The 22296-nt window shown below is 40.3% G+C and overlaps 2 protein-coding genes across 2 annotated transcripts; both read left to right on the forward strand.

Moving 5' to 3' along the window:
* Positions 1–2568: 2568 nt before the first annotated feature.
* Positions 2569–4309, forward strand: LOC138598516 (uncharacterized; the record flags this gene model as incomplete). The annotated part of the gene is made up of 3 exons (XM_069670312.1): positions 2569–2608; positions 3523–3852; positions 3975–4309. Coding segments are annotated over exons 1-3 (705 nt in total), but the record flags the coding sequence as incomplete, so codon positions are not given.
* A 1978-nt stretch (positions 4310–6287) lies between these two features.
* LOC138598517 (uncharacterized) lies at positions 6288–9508 on the forward strand. The gene is made up of 5 exons (XM_069670313.1): positions 6288–6330; positions 6478–6798; positions 7388–7513; positions 9246–9289; positions 9371–9508. Exons 1-5 carry the CDS (start codon positions 6288–6290, stop codon positions 9506–9508), a joined length of 672 nt encoding a protein of 223 aa, XP_069526414.1.
* The last annotated feature ends 12788 nt before the right edge of the window (positions 9509–22296 follow it).

Raw genomic sequence — 22296 nt, forward strand, 5'->3', positions numbered from 1 at the left:
AGCCAGTTGACAAACCAATGTGTGACCTCACATGGTGGCTACATCCATCATACAGTCTATGGTGTGGACTGACAGCCAGACAGGTACCAGTTATCTACCTGTGAACTGCCAAAGTCCCAACTTCTTGATTGATTTTTACCTCATTAAACATTTTCCAATCGAGACTCTGGCCTCAGTTGCTAGTTTCAAGACTTTTAAGGACTGCATGGTGTTCATTTTGTAAATATGGTCCCATTCACAGTAAAATTGACAATAGAGCAGGGTATGTTTTACGGCCTGGCCACCTGTGATTGAAAAGTTGCTACCATGGGGGGCCGTCAAACAGGACGGAGACATAATAGTCATTTAATTATCAACTGTGGTAAGACTTTCTCAGCAGATCCTTTAAGTCCTGTTGCAAGGTGGGGGTGATCGGACTTGTTTGTCCAGCACATCCCACAGATGCTCGATTGGATTGAGATTTGGGGAATTTGGAGGCCGGGTCAAAACCTTGAACTTGTTGTCGTGTTCCTCAAACCATTCCTGAACCATTTTTGCAGTGTGTCAGGGCGCATGATCCTGATGAAAGAGGCCACTGCCATTAGGGAACATGTTTCCATGAAGAGGTGTACTGGTCTGCAACAATGTTTAGGTAGGTGGTACAGGTAAAAGTCACATCCACGTGAATAACAGGACCTGAGTTTTCCCAGCATAACATTGCCCAAAGCATCACACTACCTCCGCCAGCTTGCCTTCTTCCCACAGTGCATCCTGGTGCCATGTCTTCCCCAGGTAAGCGACGCACACACACCTGGCCAACATGATGTGAGAGAAAAAAAGATTCTTCAGACCAGGCCACCTTCTTCCATTGCTCCGTGGTCCAGTTCTGATACTCACATGCCCATTGTAGGTGCTTTAAAGGCCCTGGAAACTCGGCTTGAAATAGCAAAAATGCATATATGATATCAGAGCTGAGTGTGTCATAAAGCATCCACAAATTCTGAGTGAGGGGTCCGCCTGTCCACGTTCTCATGGCAACTGTCAACACAACAATGGCTCATGGGGAAGCAGTGTTTCCTCTAGGATTTTTTTCAGCAGCAGGGTAGAGGGTTTGTTGTACCACCCAGGTATGTGCGCATGTGCACGTCATATCAAAACTATTGCTGTCAGGTGATTAAAAAAATGAATCTAATTAATTACAGGTTTTGTAATTAATTGATTTCAATTAATCTCATATATCAATGATTTCTGTGATCACATGTAGACTTACCCTCTTTCTAGATGGTTATTTCTTACCTAGAAACTTTAATTGTACTTTCTTCTTCACCTCATTCAGTTTTAAATCACAAACTTCTTTAATCTGAACACTTGGCTTCAGTCCCCCAACACACCTGCACCTCTCAACCCCCCCCCCCCCACACACACTTCTGTCTGTCTCTCTGTCTGCTGTGTTGACTGTCTTCATCAGCAGTCTGTTTAATTAAGTCACAAGAGTTACATATTTTCTCTTTGGCAATTCAGTTCTCACCGCACGTGAGCCGCGTGTGCACGATGGACGTTATTAATGACGTAGCGATCCAAACAATTGATCGTTACCAAATGACATCAGCTTTTACAAGCTTTATAAACCGCAACAATCAATGTGTTTACAGTAGGGACGTACGGAGTTAGAGAGACAATATCTCCTCATTTCAGTATGATATTGTGCAGCTCGCTGGAGGGAGATCGCCAGGGAGCTGAAAGTTTGATATTGAGCGCACAGCTGATATGGGCACATGCATTGTTTACACTGCGTATTAGAACTGCATATATATGCCGATGACAGCGATGCGTAGCGGACCCTCTTTTGCCATTAGAAGTAAACTGGTCCGCTGTTGTTCATTTGGTTGCCAAGACTTTGCGAGTTCACTGTTTCAGTGCTCTTCCTCAATGAGGAGAGGATGGACGATCGTTGATTTGAAGCTGAAATCTCCAAAGAGTCGTTTAATTACAATTTCTGAAGCAGCGGCTGAAACAATTCACTAAATGTAAGTAGCGGAAACACTGCTGCTTCTCCAAGTGTTACAAAATAAAATAATGACACGTTGTCATCCCGATGGTAGATGTGCAGCCGGGGACAGCACACACAGGCATGTTGGGGAAAAAGGCGATCATTAGGTAATTGCAACAGGTATATGCAGAGACGTTCAGGGTATGTGGACACAATTAGCTCAGACTCAGAGAGGAAGATTGATCGCGAGCCGAGAAGTGTTATTGCACCTGTGAGGGCGGGACAACTGCGGTTGATTGGTTGAAGGAAATATATGAAGTGATAAATATCGTATATAACCACGTCCAATTTAACCCCAGCGTCAGGGAAGTTAACAAAGAAGGAAAGGCAATAACTCGAGTTTGGATTAAAACTAATTTATAAAACTTTTAAGATGCTTACTAGTATGTACATCAGACCCTAAATTACACAGAAGGATTTTATGGATTTGGGTTTACAGGGGCTTTAAGTGGCCTTCACTCCTCACGCACATCAATGAGATTTGGCCACCCTGTGATCGATTTGTTGCTTTTCCATCCTTGGACCACTTTTGGTAGGTCATGACCACAGCAGACCGGGAACACCCCACAAGATCTTCAGGTCTGGAGATGTTCTGACCCAGTCGTTTAGTCATCACAATTTGGCCCTTGTCAAAGTCGTTCACATCCGTACGCTTGCCCATTTTTCCTGCTTCCAACACATCAACTTTGACAACATCATTTTCATTTGCTGCCTAAAGTGCCACCCACTGACAGGTGCCACTGTAACATGATGATCAATGTTATTCAGTTCACCTGTCAGTGTCTGAACTGCAGAAAAAGTCAGCTTAAAGTCCAGGTGAAAAGTTTGAGAGATCTCTGATCTCTCTTGCAGGCCACCTGGGTAATGTCGCAACATTTTTGAGTGCCATGCATGTATGAAAGAGGCTAATGTGTATCCACATGTCGGCCAAATATTTTTGCTTCTGGTTACAAAAAAACAACATTACGACAGCCAAAATTCTAAACCTGAGGCTTCAAAGGGAGAGTTCAGATACCAATGGCTGAGTTAACTCTATGTGCTCTTCTTTAATACAGTCTATGGAAAATACCGAATAAAAATGTGTCTTTGATGACCATAGAAACTCTGTTTCCTCTTCACCACGAAACATGAAACAAGCTGGCTGCCTGTATTGCTTCATGTGCTTGGGTTTGAACATTTTTTTCCACTGTGGTAATACAGTGTAATATCATCATAACAAGTGGCCAATCAAAATGCTCTGCAGTTGTTCCCTCCCACTCGATATGATTATATCTAGGACAGACATCTTCTCGTACATGCTAATGTAAGTGCTGTCTGAAGTGGACTTACAACAAAATGCTGACTGTCTTTGTTTTACTTCTGATGCTCAGACTGAGTCGTAAGTATATGTAAAACTTTCAAATGTGTTCAAGATGTATTTTAGGTTCAGCACAGGGCATACATTTTATTTCCTGGTTGTTAATAACCAACATGTATTTCTTTATTTTCTTCAGGATGCACAGACGATCAGACCTTTGAGACAAGGACTGTTGGTGCTGGAGGTGATGTGAAGCTGACGTGTCCCCGCGACACCTCTTGGCTTAAAACACAGTTATTTTGGATCAGGCTAGTTTCTGGAGCCTTGCCTGACTTTTTGGGAGGAACATTTAACTTTGATTACAAAGAGGTTAACGAGCCTACTCGCATCACAGCAAAACAAGAGCCTGGAACATTTGTCCTGATTATAAGTCAAACACAGCTCAGTGATTCTGGACTTTACTTTTGTGTTAAACAAACACAAGTTAATATGACCCTTTTGAAAGGAACATTTCTGACAGTAAAAGGTAAATAAAATACACCAGGTAGACTTTAATATTTGTTTAAATTGTACATTATTAATAGGAAAGTGTCAATGTATAAATTGTAACTAGTGAAGCATGTTTATTTTCTGGTTTGAATTTCTCAGGAGGTGCACCTGACATCACTGCCGTCATTCAAGACGTATCCTCTGATCCAGTCCGTCCAGGAGACTCAGTGACTCTGCAGTGTTCACTCCTCTCTGACTCTGACTACAAAACATGTCCAGGAAAACACAGCGTGTTCTGGTTCAGATCCGGATCAGATGAATCTCATCCCAGTGTCATTTACACTCTTGGAAACAGAACGGATGAATGTGAGAACAGTCCTGAGGCTCGCTCTCCACAGAAATGTGTCTACAGCTTCTCTAAGACCGTCAGCTCCTCTGATGCCGGGACTTATTACTGTGCTGTGGCCACATGTGGAGAGATACTGTTTGGAAAAGGAACTAAGCTTAACATTGAAGGTAAGTTAGAATTTCATACAAATCATTGATTATAATTAATTTAGAATCTGGTTAAATCCATTGGATTGATGCGACACAAAACTTTTTTTCTTATCAAAAACCTGCTAACTCTCAGTATTTTCTATATTTGTCAGCAGACGACATGCAGTATTTGAAGAAGATCAATACAGTCCTGTTATCAACTGCTTCTGCTTTAAGTCTTATTGTCATCGCCTTCCTGATTTATACCATCAAGACAAAGTGTTGTAACGGTAATTCGAATTTCTCATACATAAATCTATCAAACAGTATTCAGCAAAATATGAACTTTGTGCCTCTTAGTGTAGATTAACGTTCTCCATCTTTGGTTTGATTGTTTTAACACAGCTGCTGTTGCTCTGCCCACAAATGCTGCAACAGCCAGTGCCGAGCAGCCAAGTCAGCAGGTAAGATCTTTAAAGAAAAGATGAAACTGGAAGAGATTTTAGAATATTTTTTCTCTATGTTAATATTAACATCTCCATCTCATAACATTTTGTGCCTTTCTCAGAGAAATGAGGACATGTTGGTTTATTCTGCACCAGCGTTTACCAAAAGGAGAGCTGACAAACCAGAGAGAACAAAGAAGAAGATGAACGTAACAGCAGCAGAGGGAGAGACTGTCTACAGCGATGTCAGGGCTTTTGTGTAGACTAACAATCCAAACAATGCAAGGATTTGCTAATTAAAGCAATCATATATAGTTTATAGCTCCACCACCAATTATGACCTTGACGCTGAAATATCATTGAAGTAACATGACAGCTTAGAAAAAAGCCTGCACATAAGCCAGGCAACATAAAAGCAAATGTTATGGCTGAGCTGGTGTATTGGATTACATTCAATTTTTCAAGTGTACCTAAAGAAGTGGCCGGTGAGAGTGTGTGTATATACTGTATATACATGTTTCATACGTGGAAGACTGTGTAAAAATAGCACTTAACAACCATGTGACCATAGCATAACGATAACATTCCTTTTTTATGACCTTAAACTGTTAAGTGTATTTTTGGCATTATATTTTTTATTTAATATTTTGACTAATCTGCTTATGTTTTAAAACATATATACATATATATATATATATATACACACATACACATATATATTTATACATGTTTATACACACAGACACACACACACACACACACATATATATATGTATATATATATATATATATGCTTTTGTATTGAAGAGTTTAAAAAAGTTTGTCATGCTGCTGCTGAATGGGCTTTTTGAAAGAGAAGGAAGGTTAAGTAAGGTTTCCTGTCCGTCTCATTTGTCAGTCATTCAGTTTTAAGGCTGTTGACTTCACCTTTTGTGTCAATGCAGTACAAAAAATATTTCATTTAATGACTACTTACTTCCATAAAAGGCAGATATTTACTTTGAAAAAGATCTGTGGTTTTAAATCGATCAAGCTGCACCATTTTCAGTTTCATATCTTCTCATATCTGTAATTATTTGTTTTCATATCTGTTCCAATGATTCTTAGAAAAGAACTGTACTGTCCTTTTATAAGAAATCAGAACTGAATTTCTTGTGTAAAGTCTGCAACACAATAAAGATAACTTTTAACTTTTTTTCTGACATAATGGGAACAATATGAATTAGCTCAATGCACCGCTGTGTAAGTGCATTCTCACAGAGCTGCTAGCATGGCTGTTAAGTCTTTGAGACGTGGTGTCTGTCAGTGCAGAACAGCAGTCATATATCATGGCATTAAAGGGTAAAATAAAAGCCCTTCTCGGTTAAATATTTCAGAAAGAGCACGAATGGTGATACACTCTATGAGGACAAGAACTAGTGTGGCAGGAAATGCACTTTGAACGTCAGCGATAACCAATCAGATGCATTCTCTGGCCTGACCTTTCAGACCACGTTGAAGCCTCGCTCACTGAAAAACCAGCACGTCTTCTAATAAAGACAGTGTCAAAATGATGGTGTTATGGCTCACACTGCTCCTCCTTCATGAAGGATGTAAGTGCTCTCTACTCATTACAAAATAATTCTTCTTTAAGTATCTGAATGTGATTTAACTTTGTGATTGTTCATGTGATTTCCTAATTTAGTTTTTTTTTCATATTTCACAATATTTGTCATTTATTGTTCCACATTTTGTTTCAGGTACTTTGACTCCAGTGACCACGGTTCAACTTGGTGAGCCTGCGACCTTCACATGTGTTTCTCCTGATATGTTGAGCAATAGAATCTTCTGGTATAAGCAGAGTGCCGGCGATGCTCTGAAATTAGTTGTGAGACTGCAGAAACATGCGAAGCCTGTGTTTCAAGCAGAGTTTTCAGCTTCTAGATTTGATGTAAAAGTTAGTGAGAATATGAGCCATCTGACCATTTTGAGGACAACTGAAGAAGACGAGGGAATGTATCACTGTGGGGTCTTGGAGTGGAGTGTGATAACTTGGAGTGCAACCTATTTGTCAATAGAAGGTAATTATGTGATGTGTTGTTTCATCCAATTAAAGCTGCACTTTGTTACTAACTCTTACCATCTGTTGAGGAAGCCCTGAGAGAATTTCTACATTTATTATTAATCTACCGTATAATATAAATTCATGCATCATTTGTATCATGCAGGAAACACTCAGAGGACATCAAACTACACAGTTGTTCAGCGGCCGACAGTTTCTGATTCAGTCCGTCCAGGAGACTTGATGACTCTGCAGTGTTCAGTCCTCTCTGACTCTGAGAGTCAAATGTGTCCAGGAGGTCACAGTGTGTACTGGTTCAGAGCCGGATCAGATAAATCTCATCCAGACATCATCTACACCGATGGAAACAGACGTGATGGATGTGACGAGAGATCTGACACTCAGAGAAGCTGTGTTTATCGCTTCTCTAAGAACGTCAGCTCCTCTGATGCTGGGACTTACTACTGTGCTGTGGCCACATGTGGAGAGATACTGTTTGGAGACGGAACAAAACTAGAGCTTGGTATGATTATAAGTTCAGCACTGGAGGTGATTTTTCATAATATTTTATTAACATCATGAATGAAACTTTCTTCTTTGTTCTCTAGAGCAAACAACAAGCTCTGAATTTGTTGCTCTGGTGATAGCGATAGTCTGCCTGGTCATTTCTGTGATTGGAAATATTGTTTTCATCTGTCACCGATCTCCGAGAGCAGCATGTGGACAATGTAAAGGTAAGAGTTGTAGATAACATTTCAGGGGTTTATTGCCAAGTAGGTTTCCACATACAAGGAGTTTGGGTAAGTGTTAACTCTATGTACAGATTCTTAATAAGAATGTAGAATCTGAACACACAGGACTTTGGTATGAGAATTGTTCTGGTTTCTGTTTGTACTACATTTATAATACTGACCAATCACCTATCAGGAAAAACCGTCTGTATGCAGAGCAAAAGCAGGCAGAACGCAATGTTTCGTTATGACATCCCGGCTCCCGTCGGTGGTCATCTGACAATAAGTTAGCTCCCTATTAATCTCTAGAGACAGACAGCTAACAATCTGCTCTTGATCAAAAATTCAACTTGAGACAAATTCGCTTGACACTGTGTTTTGCGAAAGCCGATCAGCATTTAGATTTCCCGACTTCCACGAATGCATCAGATATGATCATTTTTACTTTTCGCAAATTTGCACTATGATGTTGTTATGTCCACAAACTCGTTAAAGTAAATCACAAGAAATATTTTTCGGGTTCATGCCTCAAACAGATGAACGGGCACTCTTCTAGGGGACTTAATGAACCAAGAATGACTGCATTAATTTTGTTGACATATCTGAAAGAGCGAATTTTGCTTCACTGTTGATGTGAACGCACAGTCGCTTCTCAAGTTGCGAATTGGACTGTAAACCACGCAACGCACGGTAAATGAAGTGCTGGGTGGAAGTTGTTTATCACAAACTGTGGGCCACGCCTGAATGCCCGAAAAAAAGGTTATATCGTCTTCAGATGATGGTCGATGGGTCTTGAGATTGTGGTAGAAATAAAAATGGAATAGCAAATAGGAAACAAAGTTAACAGCAGCATTACTGTCGAGAAAATTTAAAGGTGACATATTTTAGCTATGCAATCAATTTGGCACTATAATTTCCTTTGGGATTAATAAAGTTCTATCTTATCTTATTTTTTATTATTCAAATGTGTTTTTGAATCACGTTGGTTAAAGATTGTTTCATTTTAAAAACTTTACACATATTTTAATTTAATCAAGTTTCGGAGCCTCTCCTTCCTCTTGAAACAAACAAGCCATTTTGCCATTCAAAGGTCAGACCTTAGTCGCGATTGGCTGACAGTATTTGGAGTGATAGCCCCAGAGCGGCCGCACCGCACTGTCACTCCAAAGTTGTATAAAACATGGCTGCTCTGGGATCGGTTATTCTGCCTTATATGTACGAGCCAGAATCACCAGGAGGTATCGGAATGGTAAGTTGAAATCTTGACTTCAAGCTAGTGCAAGAAGGCAGCCTGAGGTGAACGACGGTGAATGACGATTGGTCGATTTCGGCGAAAGCAAGGTTCTGGGTAGAAACCTGCAGCTGTTCTGAACGGCCCGTTTTAGAGGCGACCTTTGAAAACATGTAATTCTGGAAAAACACAGAATTATACAGATACACAATACACAATATGAGAATATGCATTTAAAAGATATGGCCCCTTTAAAAAGAATAAAATATACATATTAAAGAGGATTATAAAAAACATGTACAATATATATTTGGTTTAAGAATGAGCTGTATATTCTGCACAGGAATGTGCACTACTGCTGCTACTACTAAATAATGTTTGAATCTTCCTCAGTTGTGGTTGTCGCCATAAGTAATAGGACTTCATCATACATGCAAAATATATTCAAACTTCTTCATCCTTAATTATAACTATTGATGTTTTTTCTGTTTCGTAATCCTGCAGCCGTTGCTCTGCAAAAGAACATCAACCGTCAAAGCATACAACAGGTAAAGTATTTAAAGGCACGATTAACTTAAAGAAAACCAACATTTAATTATTTTAATCTTCTCATGTCTGTATTTTGTCAGAGCAATAAGGACACACTCGTTTACTCCGCTGTCATCTTCACCATGATGAGAGCTGACAGCGGGGCAGTGAAGGATGCAACAGCAGTGGAGAGAGAGAGGATCTACGCCGCTGTGAAGGCCTTTAGGTTGGACCAGTGAGTGAATCATTAGTAGGTTCTGTGTGAGCTCGATGATGATGACATTGGTTGGTTTAGAGCTAAAGAATGTTTAGTGAGTTTGTGGATGTTAAGTAGTACAGCAGACCATTTCAGTCTTTCCAGGAAGTTGTGGTGTTGCATGGCGAATCATTGTGGTCCCCCAGCGTGTTTTTCCCAGCTGCTCACAGCGGATGTGTAATGCGTTAAACAGAAGAAAAAAAACAGCACAACTTGCATTGCAGTTTTTTTAATAAGCTACCACGGAGTCAAGCAGTTTAGGCCGCAACAATCTAAGATTCATCCATATGTTTAAAATCAGTTTGATTGATTGTGTTTTTATCAAAATGTTCAGCTGTTGTCTCTGTGTTTATCTAATGTATTAATTTACTAGTTTTGATTTCCAAACAATATTCTATAATCACAATACATTTACTTTGTCAAATCTTGTCAAATTAAAGGACTGTAAAATATGTGTTACCAGGACTCTAATGTTGTCTCTCTGTAAGTCCACCACCACTTTGATTACGACTGAAATATCGAACCAAACTTGGATGGATTACTGTGAAATATTGTAAATACGTGTTTCCAGAGGATGCCATCAGGGGGGCTTACATGTTTTGTGTTGTTAATGGCAGAATGGCAGGGACATTCAGAGGAAGTAGCGCTAAGATATATGACACATCTGACATCCTGATGTTTGTTTCTTCTTTGTAAATGAATCTAGCATGAGCCTGCTTGTTTTGTTACAGGCCTTTTCTTTGCAAAACATCTTATCATCTTTGGTGACACTCTAAATTTCAGCCATGTGTGCATTGAGACACAAATTTACAGAGAACAAAAGACAAGTGCGAGAGAGAGAGAGAGAGAGAGAGAGAGAGAGAGAGAGAGAGAGAGAGAGAGAGTAGATGATCAGTGGTTTTGTGTATCTGTCTACCACAAGTTTCCACAACTGTAGAGCAAAGCACAGCTAACAAAGATATACAGAGATCTTATCTTGTGTCCTGTGTTAAAAAATAAGTCATACAGCATAAAAAAGTTGCAGGAAAACTACCTTAAATAAGTTAACTCCTCTGCCTGCTTGTGTCACAGCGCTTTGTAAAGGCCTTTTATATGTCTGCCATGAGAACAACAAGCAAAGCCACATGCAACAGCTTCACTGACACACAGGCTGCGGTTGGCTGTTTCTCTGTGCGCTTTGACCAACCTTCAAGGCTGTTTACTCAGAGCGTATATGACTGTGACCTTCAACAGGATGTGTAGTGAGGGAAGGGGCTGCGTGAGGTTTCTGCAGGCTAGTTTGAGTTGATAAAAGCGAAAGGATTGTTTTAATTTTCTTTTGTGTTAATGTGGCTTTTCTGTGCTTGCAACCAAAGACAGCTACACCGACACGCATTTGTGATTTATTGCAGATGCATGTTATTTCATTTAAATGTAACTTTATTGATCACTGTTAATATGGACTGGCTGGCATTAAAACAGTGCTCCAAGTTCACATTAAAACAGACTTTAGGAAGGATATGAGACAACATATAAAGAGCGAAAAGTAACTCAAGATCAGTCTAACAAGCTTCTGGTCAAAAAGACCGAGCTGGGACCAGTGAACTTCTAGCGCCTTCACCCTCTTGGATGTGAAAAGCACCAAACCACAGAAAAGTACGATAAAAACAGTCATTACAAAGTGAAACTGTACCCTTTATTTACTCGTGTAAGTTGTTATGACACTCCACCTGCCTATTTAAGATCAGTATAAGCGGCAGTGCAGGCCGAGCATCATGGACCTCTAACAGAGAGAGAGGAAGCAAGAAAAGCCCCTCGGTGTTCACACCTCAGTTTGAAGCCAAACCACAGCAGTGCTTCAGTTTCCATGCATCACTTGTTTGTCAGCGCTGGCTGTGAATACGTGTTTGTTTCTTGTGTATGTGCCAGGCGCATGCAAGAGTGCATATGTCGCATTTGCAAGGACTTTATGGTCAAACCAGATCTTTTTTGCTAGTCGTCAATATCATGATGGAGCTTAAGGCCACAAACCACAATGCATTGGTCTGAATGTTTTACATGCAGATTTGACCCTATATATAGCTAGCTTATCTCCGAGGTGATTGTGGTGTTAAACTGCACTGCTATATCTTGGGTTCTTATATATCATCATTTTTTGTGGTTTGTGCTCAGATTCACATGAATTATTCCTTCAGATCTAAAGCTGCAGGTCAGAGGAATCAGAAGCTATTGTGCACGCTTCTCATAGGTGATTGTGTTTCTATGATAGCGATGTTCTGCTCCTTCTTTTCTTCTTCCCCCCCAACAAGAAGTGTACCTGGAGTTCTTCCTTCCTTCTAATGTGCTTTGCTACAGGTGGATGGTAGAGTGGGCAGGGCATTATTTATGATGTGTAACATTTCTTGGCTGGCTCCAATTTTTTTAATTTAGCTTCCTGTATTACTGTTATCAATTGACTGCCATGTTAAGCAGCTGTGTATATTTGTTGTGTGCATGTCTCATGTTGCGTTATCTTCATATAAGGCCGTTGTGACTTGTGTCTGTGAAAAGCTTTTTCCTTACTTGCTGAATTACAAATATCTGGATCCAATTTTAAATACAGGCAAACAAAAAATTCCAATTCAAAGCTGTTAGGATCAATATTTTCACAACTCTCAATCTCACTATTACCTGCTAACAAGGCAGTGGGATGCTTATCCAATCCACAGAGAAACAACACCTGACACATCTTTACAATTAAAACTCACCTGTCTGCAGATAAAAACATTTTCCACACATGCTCACAAGGAATAGGAATCACGGGGTAACTCTTGATTCGATACGCGATATGTGGCCCACGTTAACGACAAGATCACGATACAGCGATTCTGCGATAATTGATATATTGCAAGCATGAGTCAGGACGATGATAAATTGCCATACCGATATTTTGTCCCCCACCTAATGCACAGTACTAAACATGATGGTGACCTCCCAAAAGCAGAAAGGGAGCTCTGTTGTTTATGGGCTCAAGAAATCTGGCCTTTACACAGATGTCCATACAGAGTCTGGTTCGGGTTAAAGCAATCATTTTTTCTTTTTTTACTATCTCTCTACCGTTTCTACAATTACCTTGTAATCCAAAACAAGTGGTTTGAGTTGCTTAGCTGCTGTGAGGAAGTTTCTTTTTGTTTCAACCTCGACGACCCCTGTGGACAACGCGGTAAGTCTTCTACGTTAATCACTTTGCTGATCTTGCTCTGCACATGTGTAAGTAAGTAGTCAACCTTGGGCATAGTGTGTAGGTTCACCTCAGCGGTTGAGGCATGCGCCGCATGTGTGGAGGCACGGTCCACGATGACACAGCACCAGATTCCACTCGCTGCGTACATACTTGATAGTTAGACAGAAACTCAACAGCATTGAATTTTATCATTTTATGTTTAACAGCTAACATTCAAACTAATGAGCACACGCAAGCCATCCGATTCATCATGCCTACCATGCTGTGTAAATACACAGTGAATGAAAACATCACAGACATGTGCTCTGTTGTACCAAGTTGCCTCTTTCTCCTTCCTCTTGTGTTCAGGGAAATTATCTTGATTTATGACCCCAATGAGAAGAAACATTGTGTCGTTGTATCATGGTGAGTATGAGCTCAACATTTTTTCCAAGTATCATAAAAACACAAAGGAACATGATGAACAACATTGCTCTTCACATTAAGATGAGACAAGATGTGTGAGTGTCAGAAACCCACCGTGGCACATGAAACGAAAGCTTGCTCTGGTTTTGTTTCATGTGTTTGGGTTGGAAAGATGGTCGATATTTCCACTGTTGTGTTAAACCCCGACATAGCCAGAAGCCAATCAGATCGCTCTGTAACTGTTCCCTCCCACCTGCTATGATTACATTGAAGTGAATCATTTGATAATGCACTCTACATAACAGCCGTCTCAAGTGGAATAACCAGAAAATGCTGCTTGTTTTTTATTTACTGCTGATGCTCAGAGCAGGGCGTAAGTACATAAATGTCAGCTTTACTTCAAATATACATTTAAATTATTGTCATCCTCGTTACACTGGTTTAGAAGAGTGCATGCAGTAATATTATCCTGTTACTAATGTCATATAATGTCTTTTCAGGATGCTCAGATGATCAGAACTTAGAGCAAAAGACTGTTCGTGTTGGAGCTGATGTGAAAATGTCATGTAAACGCGAAACTACAGGAAGCTTGTTTTGGATCAGGATGGGTTCTGGAAACTTTCCTGAGTTCTTTGGGAAAACATACAGCTTATATGGACGAGGTAGTCGCATTACAACCAAAGAAGAGCCTGGAACATTTGTTCTAGGAATTAAAAAAGCAAATTTACAGGATCCAGGATTTTATTACTGTATGAAAACAAATGAAAAAAACTTGATGTTTTTGAAAGGAATAAATCTGACAGTTGAAGGTAAGTGCGCCACATTTTTTTCCTCTATTTCCGAACTTAAAGATGTGAAGTTGGCACTTTTACATAATTCATCTAAAAGACAAACTTAAGTCAAGATTTAATAAAATAGAATAAAAAATGTGTTTTCAATCCCCCAGCACCTCTTTCCCCTTCTGTCCCTCCACCCGCTCCTGTCCGTCCAGGAGACTCTGAGAAGACAGCCTGTCCAGGAGAACACAGCGTGTGCTGTTTTAAAACTGGATTAAACCAATCTCTTCCTAACTTCACTCGAGGAATCAGTGTTGATGAAGAAAGGAGCCTTATGGGACTCTCAGCAAAGAAATGTATTGACAGTTTCTTCAAAAACATCAGCTGTTTGGATTCTGGGACTTATCACTGTGCTGAGGCCACATGTGAGGACAACATTTCTGGAAGAGAATCAAACACAGACAAAGAAGGTAACTTCATCCTCTTTGTATACAATGAGAAAGGTCACATATTTATCTTTGATTAGGAACAATAGTAACTTACATTTTAAATTAGTCTCAAATACACTTTGACTTGTTAACTTTCATTATTTGCTTCTTTTTAAATCAGCAGTCAACATGGATTTGCAGACGGACAACACATTTCTCTCTCTGTTATGTGCTGCTCTGGCTGTAAGCCTCATTGTTATAGCCACTCTTATTTATTCAGTCAGGAAACTCCAGAAAAGATCTTGTGGCTGTTGCAACGGTAAGAAAAATCGACTATATGTCGCCCTGTCAAACATTAATTTGCAAAACTCACTGCAGATTGATTCTGTGTTTTTATATGATAATGCAGCTGATGTTCTTCTGCAAAGAAATGAGGAAACAGCCAGTGGTGATCCGCAAAGTCAGCAGGTGAGGAATGTAAAGTGACATGAAGTTATCAGCATTTTCCTCAGCTTCATTGTAATTGTTCTGTAATCCTCTGTGTATTTTGTCAGGCAGATGAGGACTCCTTGATTTATTCTGCACCAACCTTCACTGGTAGGAAATCTGGCAAAGCAGAGGCCAGGGACGTAAAAGCACAGGAGGAAGAGAGTATCTACGCTCATGTGAGGGCTGTTCAGGTGAAAGAAATGTCTTAACACTGGACTTAATGGTGGTGTCACTTTTGTACGCACTTGGTACGAGGAATATTCGGCTTAAGTAGCCCTGGAGCTTAATGTCTTATATGTCAATATTTTTCTCTGTTAACTTAAAAACATTATATGTATGTAACATGTATTGTATGTAAATGTTGGTTTCATTGTGAGCTGTAATCAAAGTCGTTACTTCCTTCTTGGCTTACGTCTACCTATATGTGTCAATGCTGTTAAAAAATCTACTAAATACAGTTGATGGCTGTGTAGATGTTTTTCCCTGCTGAATGAATAAATATGTTATGAGAAGAGATTCCAAACCAGCATCGGGAAAAAAAAGATAAACGTTTCAACCTTTCCTGAGTTTTCCTGTGTCAGTGAATGAATGAATGACAGCTACACAGAAGAGAACAACTTCATGAGTAATAACTGCTCAGGTGCTGTAATGTTACTTTGCTAAATTGAATTAAACACAAGATACTTGTGCCCGGATGATAAGGAGAAGCGCTCAGTGAAGAAACCTCATCCTCATCCTAATACATGACCCTTGGTGATCACCGCAACCCAAGCAGCCTTGCCATTTTCAACAGACCCAGGCTCCGCCATGCAGGCTCCAGGTATTGACAACGCTGATGCAACTAACGTTTTTGAATTAAACACAAAAGAGAAAAATATAGCGAGAAAGGTTTTATGGAGGGAGGTGTGTTAGAAAGAAGACAGGGAAGGCAGAGCCAGGGTGAGGTGCCCTGTCCAGGGCGAGCACCCCTGCCAGATCGGGCTGTACGCTCTACCTCCGCCTACTCCCTCATTTTCATGACGGAAGAGAGGAGAGAGCAAGGAAGATGGGGGGGTTAAGGTTAGGGTAGGGGGTAACCCTTACCCACCGTCTGTGAATGTGTTGAGTGATAATTAGCTCACTGATGATAGCAATAAAATATTGACAGGCCTCATCTACCGAAACCCCAAATATCCTTATTAGACTGTTTTACAGCTTGGTCTAATAACAGCTAACAGCTTAAGGTGATCTTTGATTTCTTGTTTAGTTTTTCTTATCTGTGATCAGTTTACTGCTAACCAAGCTAGCCATGATGCTAGCTTTCTCTGGCTAATCTGTCGCTAACATAACATTCTACTTTACTGATGCTAGTTGTTTCTAGCTAATGTGTTGCTAACATACATTCTACTTACTACTATTAATACACTATCATACTAACTCATGTTTTTCTCTTGTATGTACTATATTGCATATACAGTAGTAGGCCTACATACATCTGGCCTAAAGTGAGGCACTTCCTATTCGACACTCAGGCCCGATATCACATCCAAGGCAAAGCAGCCCAGAGCACAGTGAATTTGTTAGTGCTTATTATTAAGTGACGTAGTTATTTGTCACGCTCAGCACCCAAGTTGTGTAAGTAGATTGTACAGTTAGATGGTCAGACGCATTGTTGGCTCGTTGCTATCGTGAGGCAGCAGAATGCAGCTGTGCTATTAACCAATGAAACCTCATCAATGGTGTAGTTTTATTCTGTCTTTTAAGGGTGCGTATTCCAGAAGTAATATGCACCAACATGGGCAGGTTCACAACATGTAATTTCTGCATGTTACATACAACACTAGAGTGGCCTTTTATTGTGACCAGCCTAAGGCACACCTGTGCAAAAATCATGCTGTCTAATCAGCATCTTGATATGCCACACCTGTGAGGTGGATGGATTATCTCGGCAAAGGAGAAGTGCTCACTGACACAGATTTAGACAAATTTGTGAACAATATTTGAGAGAAATAGGCCTTTTGTGTACATAGAAAAAGTCTTAGATCTTTGAGTTCAGCTCATGAAAAATGGGAGCAAAAACAAAAGTGTTGCTTTTATATTTTTGTTCAGTGTAAAACATTAAATTAAATGACTGCTGCTTTATTTTTTGTCATCTTTATGATTTCTCATCGTTTCAGCCTCTGTTGCTGAGCACCAAAACTGCGGTGGTTGGAGAAGTCAACAGCTGAGGATTTTAAAGGTAGGATTAAACGTCTCCAAACTAAAATAAAGCTTGTTTCACTTTATGTACATGTTGGTTGTTCTCGTCTCAGTCACTGTGTTTCCTCAGAGAGAGGAGGTTTATTCTGCTGTCGTCTTCACCGCGATGAAAACAAAGAGTGGTGCAGTGAAGGACACAAAAGCAGCGGAGAAAGAGAGGATCTACGCTGCTGTGAAGGCTTTTGGGTTGGATCAGTGAGTTAACAGGTCTGTTTGAAACCCGACAGATCAAAATAGATACATGGATTCACTAAGTGCTTTAACCTCCCCATCTGTTATACATACCCACTCTTCCTGTGCTTGGTTGCAGGAGGTTTACGGACGTAGCAGTGCTAGCTTGGTCTGTGTCTGCAGATTCCCAGCATGCTTTGAGCAGCAAATAGGCCGCTTGCCGTACACAATAAAACATGTAAAGACGGACAATTATTACCATTACACCTGCTGAAAAATGTTGAGTCTGCACATAGAAGTAACTGTTGTTTTGTGGATGATGTGGAGTTCAAACTTTGTAAATGAATAAAATATCTGTCTGAGCCAAACTTGCTCCTGGAGTGATCTGTAAGGGTTTGTTATTTATTACATTTCATGAAACACATGCCAGAATCAAGCAAGAGAACACAAAACACATGAACATTTAATTTTCGACAAAAAAACCTTCAGACATTTCAAATGGCCCATATTTCTGTCAGAGCCCTCACCTCGCCGTTTGTCCACTCATCTTGCTGCCTGGTTGTGTGGTTGTTTCTGCAAGTGTCAACATCCGTTAACAACCCACAATGCACACTTTTTTGGTTTGCTTCCTATATTAGATCGAGTCTGATTATGTTCTCACCGGAATCAAACCGGACCGTGGTTCGATTCCAAAAGGCCGGTGTCCCTTCTTTTCTGGTGGACCATGGTCCGGTGGTTTGGTCCACACCAGAGTTCGACTGCGTGTTCTCACCTGTCCAAAAGAAACCGGACTTTTGGAGTTAAGTCTGAAAGTCTCCCAGGTCCTAAAGCACCCTCAGGTGATGACGTAATCAGACTTAAAGGGGCATTCAGACCTGACATCTTTGTTCCAGACTTTTCGGATTTTACTCTGAAAGTCCAGTTCGTTTGCGATTAAAGTAGGATCCAATACAGGAAGCAAACCAAAAAACTGCATTGTGGGTTTTTAATGGATGTTGACACTTGCAGAGACAGACACACAGCCAGGCAGCAAGATGAGTAGAGGCCAAACGTGGGGGAGAAACGAGGTGAGGGCTCTCATAGAAATATTGGCTGACCAAACAATTTCACAAATGCTTGTGAAAACGCACAAAAATACGGAGATATTCAAACTGTAAGAAAATTCAAAAAGTAAAAAAAGACTCAGAGAACAAAACATTAATGTCTGTGATCGTGATGAGTGTGATTGAGGAGTCCGCTCGCTCTATTTGTTTACTTCAGGGAGTTTTCCCATGTGAAAATTTGACCAATCAGAGAGCAGTTTTCTTGTGCATCAACACTCTTGGTCGACTGGTAAAAGCTGCTGTGTGAACACAAAACCAAACTGGAGGCAAAATGCAGCATTGTAAGAACTTGGTCTTTGATTCGGATCACACAAACAGACTTTAGGTGTGAAAGTGGCCTGAGTGAGTTTGAAAAAAGTGAGATGCTACACATCACAAGGAGAAAACCACTGTGGCAGGAAGTGAACTTAGATGTATATTTAGATATCCAATCAGATTTGAAGGTGTGGCTTTGATGACCACGTCACCATCTTTATTTATAAAGTAACTAAGAGGTCTACAACAAGAGACAGTGTCAAGATGATCGCGTTATGGCTCACACTGCTTCTCCTTCATCAGGCCTGTAAGTGATACGCAATAATGACTGTGTCCAGATGTCTGGCTGAATGATTATTTACTGTTTAATTTATTCTTCCTTTATACTTGTATCTAGATACGCTGGCTCCAGTCACCCAAGTTCAACTTGGTGAACCTGTAACCATCACATGTGATTCACCTAATATTTTAAACAATGAAGCCTTCTGGTTCAAGCAGAGTGCTGGTGATGCTCTGAAATTGATTGTGAGACGATGGAAAAATACACACAAAGTGTTTGGAGCAGAGTTTTCAGCTTCTAGATTTGATTTAAAAGTTAATGAGAAAATGAGCAATCTGACCATTTTGAGGACAGTTCAAGAAGACGAGGGAATGTATCACTGTGTAGTCCTGGAGTGGAATAAGATAACTTTGTGTGCGACATATTTGTCAATAAAAGGTAATTATGTGTTTTTTCAATGTCTTAGAATCAGCTACACTGTTTTAATGACTAAACAATTTATAAAAAAAACTGTTCGATTTAGCAGTTGTTGAAAGGATTTCCAATTCATATACATTATATTCTAACATTTTAAATTAGAAATATTACTCCATGTTGGCAATGTGGAGATTTGACCCATGATTTAATCATCTGAACAATAGGTTCTTACTGCTACATTTCATCATGTCAAAGCATTTCATATTGTGTTTATTTTACTTTTGAACGTCTTCAAATACACAGGAAACACTCAGAGGACATCAAACTACACTGTTGTTCAGCGGCCGACAGTTTCTGATCCAGTCCGTCCAGGAGACTTGATGACTCTGCAGTGTTCAGTCCTCTCTGACTCTGAGAGTCAAACGTGTCCAGGAGGTCACAGTGTGTACTGGTTCAGAGCCGGATCAGATAAATCTCATCCAGACATCATCTATACTGATGGAAACAGACGTGGTGGATGTGACGAGAGATCTGACACTCAGAGAAGCTGTGTTTATCGCTTCTCTAAGAACGTCAGCTCCTCTGATGCTGGGACTTACTACTGTGCTGTGGCCACATGTGGAGAGATACTGTTTGGAGACGGAACAAAAGTGGACATTGAAGGTAACAATATCATTTTTTAAACTAAAGAATGTGTGGATTTAAGTGCCAAATATTTGGTATGAGTAAGATAAAAAATTCACAGTTAACCTGTAGAATAATCAGACGGTGAGGTGCCATAATTTACTTTGACTTTTTTTTCTTCTTTTAATAACATTTCAGCACGACCCAACGCAGTTATTTTTGTGCTCTGCGCTGTCGTGGCTCTAAGTCTGATTGTTATCGCTGTCCTCATTTGTGCCATCAAGAAAAACAATGATTATTGCAACGGTAATAAAGGTCACTCTTATGTCTTTATATACACTGAACAAAAATATAAACGCAACACTTTTGTTTTTGCTCCCCTTTTTCAACAGCTGAACTCAAAGATCTAAGACTTTTTCTATGTACACAAAAGGCCTATTTCTCTCAAATATTGTTCACCAATTTGTCTAAATCTGTGTTAGTGAGCACTTCTCCTTTGCCCAGATAATCCATCCACCTCACAGGTGTGGCATATCAAGATGCTGATTAGACAGCATGATTATTTCACAGGTGTGCCTTAGGCTGGCCACAATAAAAGGCCACTCTAAAATGTGCAGTTTTACTATATTGGGGGGGTCAGTCAGTATCTGGTGTGACCACCATGTGCCTCACGCAGTGCAACACATCTCCTTCGCATAGAGTTGATCAGGTTGTTGATTGTGGCCTGTGGGATGTTGGTCCACTCCTCTTCCATGTGCGAAGCTGCTGGATATTGGAAGGAACTGGAACACGCTGTCGTATACGCCGATCCAGAGCGTCCCAAACATGCTCAATGGGTGACATGCAAGTGCAAGAACTGGGAGGTTTTCAGCTTCCAGGAATTGTGTGCAGATCCTTGCAACATGGGGCCGTGCATTATCATGCTGCAACATGAGGTGATGGTCGTGGATGAATGGCACAACAATGGGTGTGGTTACACGTGGTCTGCGGTTGTGAGGCCGGTTGGATGTACTGCAAAATTCTCTGAAACGCCTTTGGAGACGGCTTATGGTAGAGAAATGAACATTCAATTCACGGGCAACCGCTCTGGTGGACATTCCTGCAGTCAGCATGCCAATTGCACACTCCCTCAAAACTTGCGTCATCTGTGGCATTGTGCTGTGTGATAAAACTGCACGTTAGAGTGGCCTTTTATTGTGGCCAGCCTAAGGCACACCTGTGCTATAATCATGCTGTCTAGTCAGCATCTTGATATGCCACACCTGTGAGGTGGATGGATTATCTCGGCAAACGAGAAGTGCTCACTGACACAGATTTAGACAAATTGGTGAACAATATTTGAGAGAAATAGGCCTTTTGTGTACATAGAAAAAGTCTTAGATCTTTGAGTTCAGCTCTTGAAAAATGGGAGCAAAAACAAAAGTGTTGCGTTTATATTTTTGTTCAGTGTAAAACATTAAATTAAAATGACTGCTTCTTTATTTTTTGTCATCTTTATGTTTTCTCATCGTTTCAGCCTTTGTTGCTGAGCACCAAAACTGCGGTGGTTGGAGAAGTCAACAGCTGAGGATTTTAAAGGTAGGATTAAACGTCTCCAAACTAAAATAAAGCTTGTTTCACTTTATGTACATGTTGGTTGTTCTCGTCTCATTCACTGTTTCCTCAGAGAGAGGAGGTTTATTCTGCTGTCGTCTTCACCACGATGAAAACAAAGAGTGGTGCAGTGAAGGACGCAAAAGCAGCGGAGAAAGAGAGGATCTACGCTGCTGTGAAGGCTTTTGGGTTGAATCAGTGAGTTAACAGGTCTGTTTGAAAGCAGACGGATCAAAATAGATACATGGATTCACTAAGTGCTTTAACCTCCCCATCTGTTATACATACCCACTCTTCCTGTGCTTGGTTGCAGGAGGTTTACGGACATAGCAGTGCTAGCTTGGTCTGTGTCTGCAGGTTCCCAGCATGCTTTGAGCAGCTAATAGGCCGCTTGCCGTACACAATAAAACATGTAAAGACGGACAATCATTACCATTACACCTGCTGGAAAATGTTGAGTCTGCACATAGAAGTAACTGTTGTTTTGAGGATGATGTGGAGTTCAAACTTTGTAAATGAATAAAATATCTGTCTGAGCCAAACCTGCTCCTGGAGTGATCTGTAAGGGTTTGTTATTTATTACATTTCATGAAACACATGCCAGAATCAAGCAAGAGAACACAAAACACATGAACATTTAATTTTCTACAAAAACACCTTCACAGACATGTGATCATAAGACAATTCAGATTCTGTATGCTATGATTATCGCCTGACTATCATGAGTAAGAAGGAAGCTTTTACTTTTTCATTAACACTGTAACATGTCCGCACTATAAACCTACCTACA

Source organism: Semicossyphus pulcher, unplaced genomic scaffold (genome assembly GCF_022749685.1).
Source record: "Semicossyphus pulcher isolate SPU_LCO1_2020_fin unplaced genomic scaffold, fSemPul1.0.p SCAF_2, whole genome shotgun sequence".
NCBI classification, from domain to species: Eukaryota; Metazoa; Chordata; class Actinopteri; order Labriformes; family Labridae; genus Semicossyphus; species Semicossyphus pulcher.

Excerpts from the sequence above, each read along its gene's own strand:
- LOC138598517 (XM_069670313.1), top strand. The coding sequence starts at position 6,288 with ATGATGGTGTTATGGCTCACACTGCTCCTCCTTCATGAAGGAT. Across the intron at positions 7,514-9,245 it reads AGCATGTGGACAATGTAAAG|CCGTTGCTCTGCAAAAGAAC; the intron begins GTAAGAGTTGTA and ends GTAATCCTGCAG. Across the intron at positions 9,290-9,370 it reads ACCGTCAAAGCATACAACAG|AGCAATAAGGACACACTCGT; the intron begins GTAAAGTATTTA and ends GTATTTTGTCAG.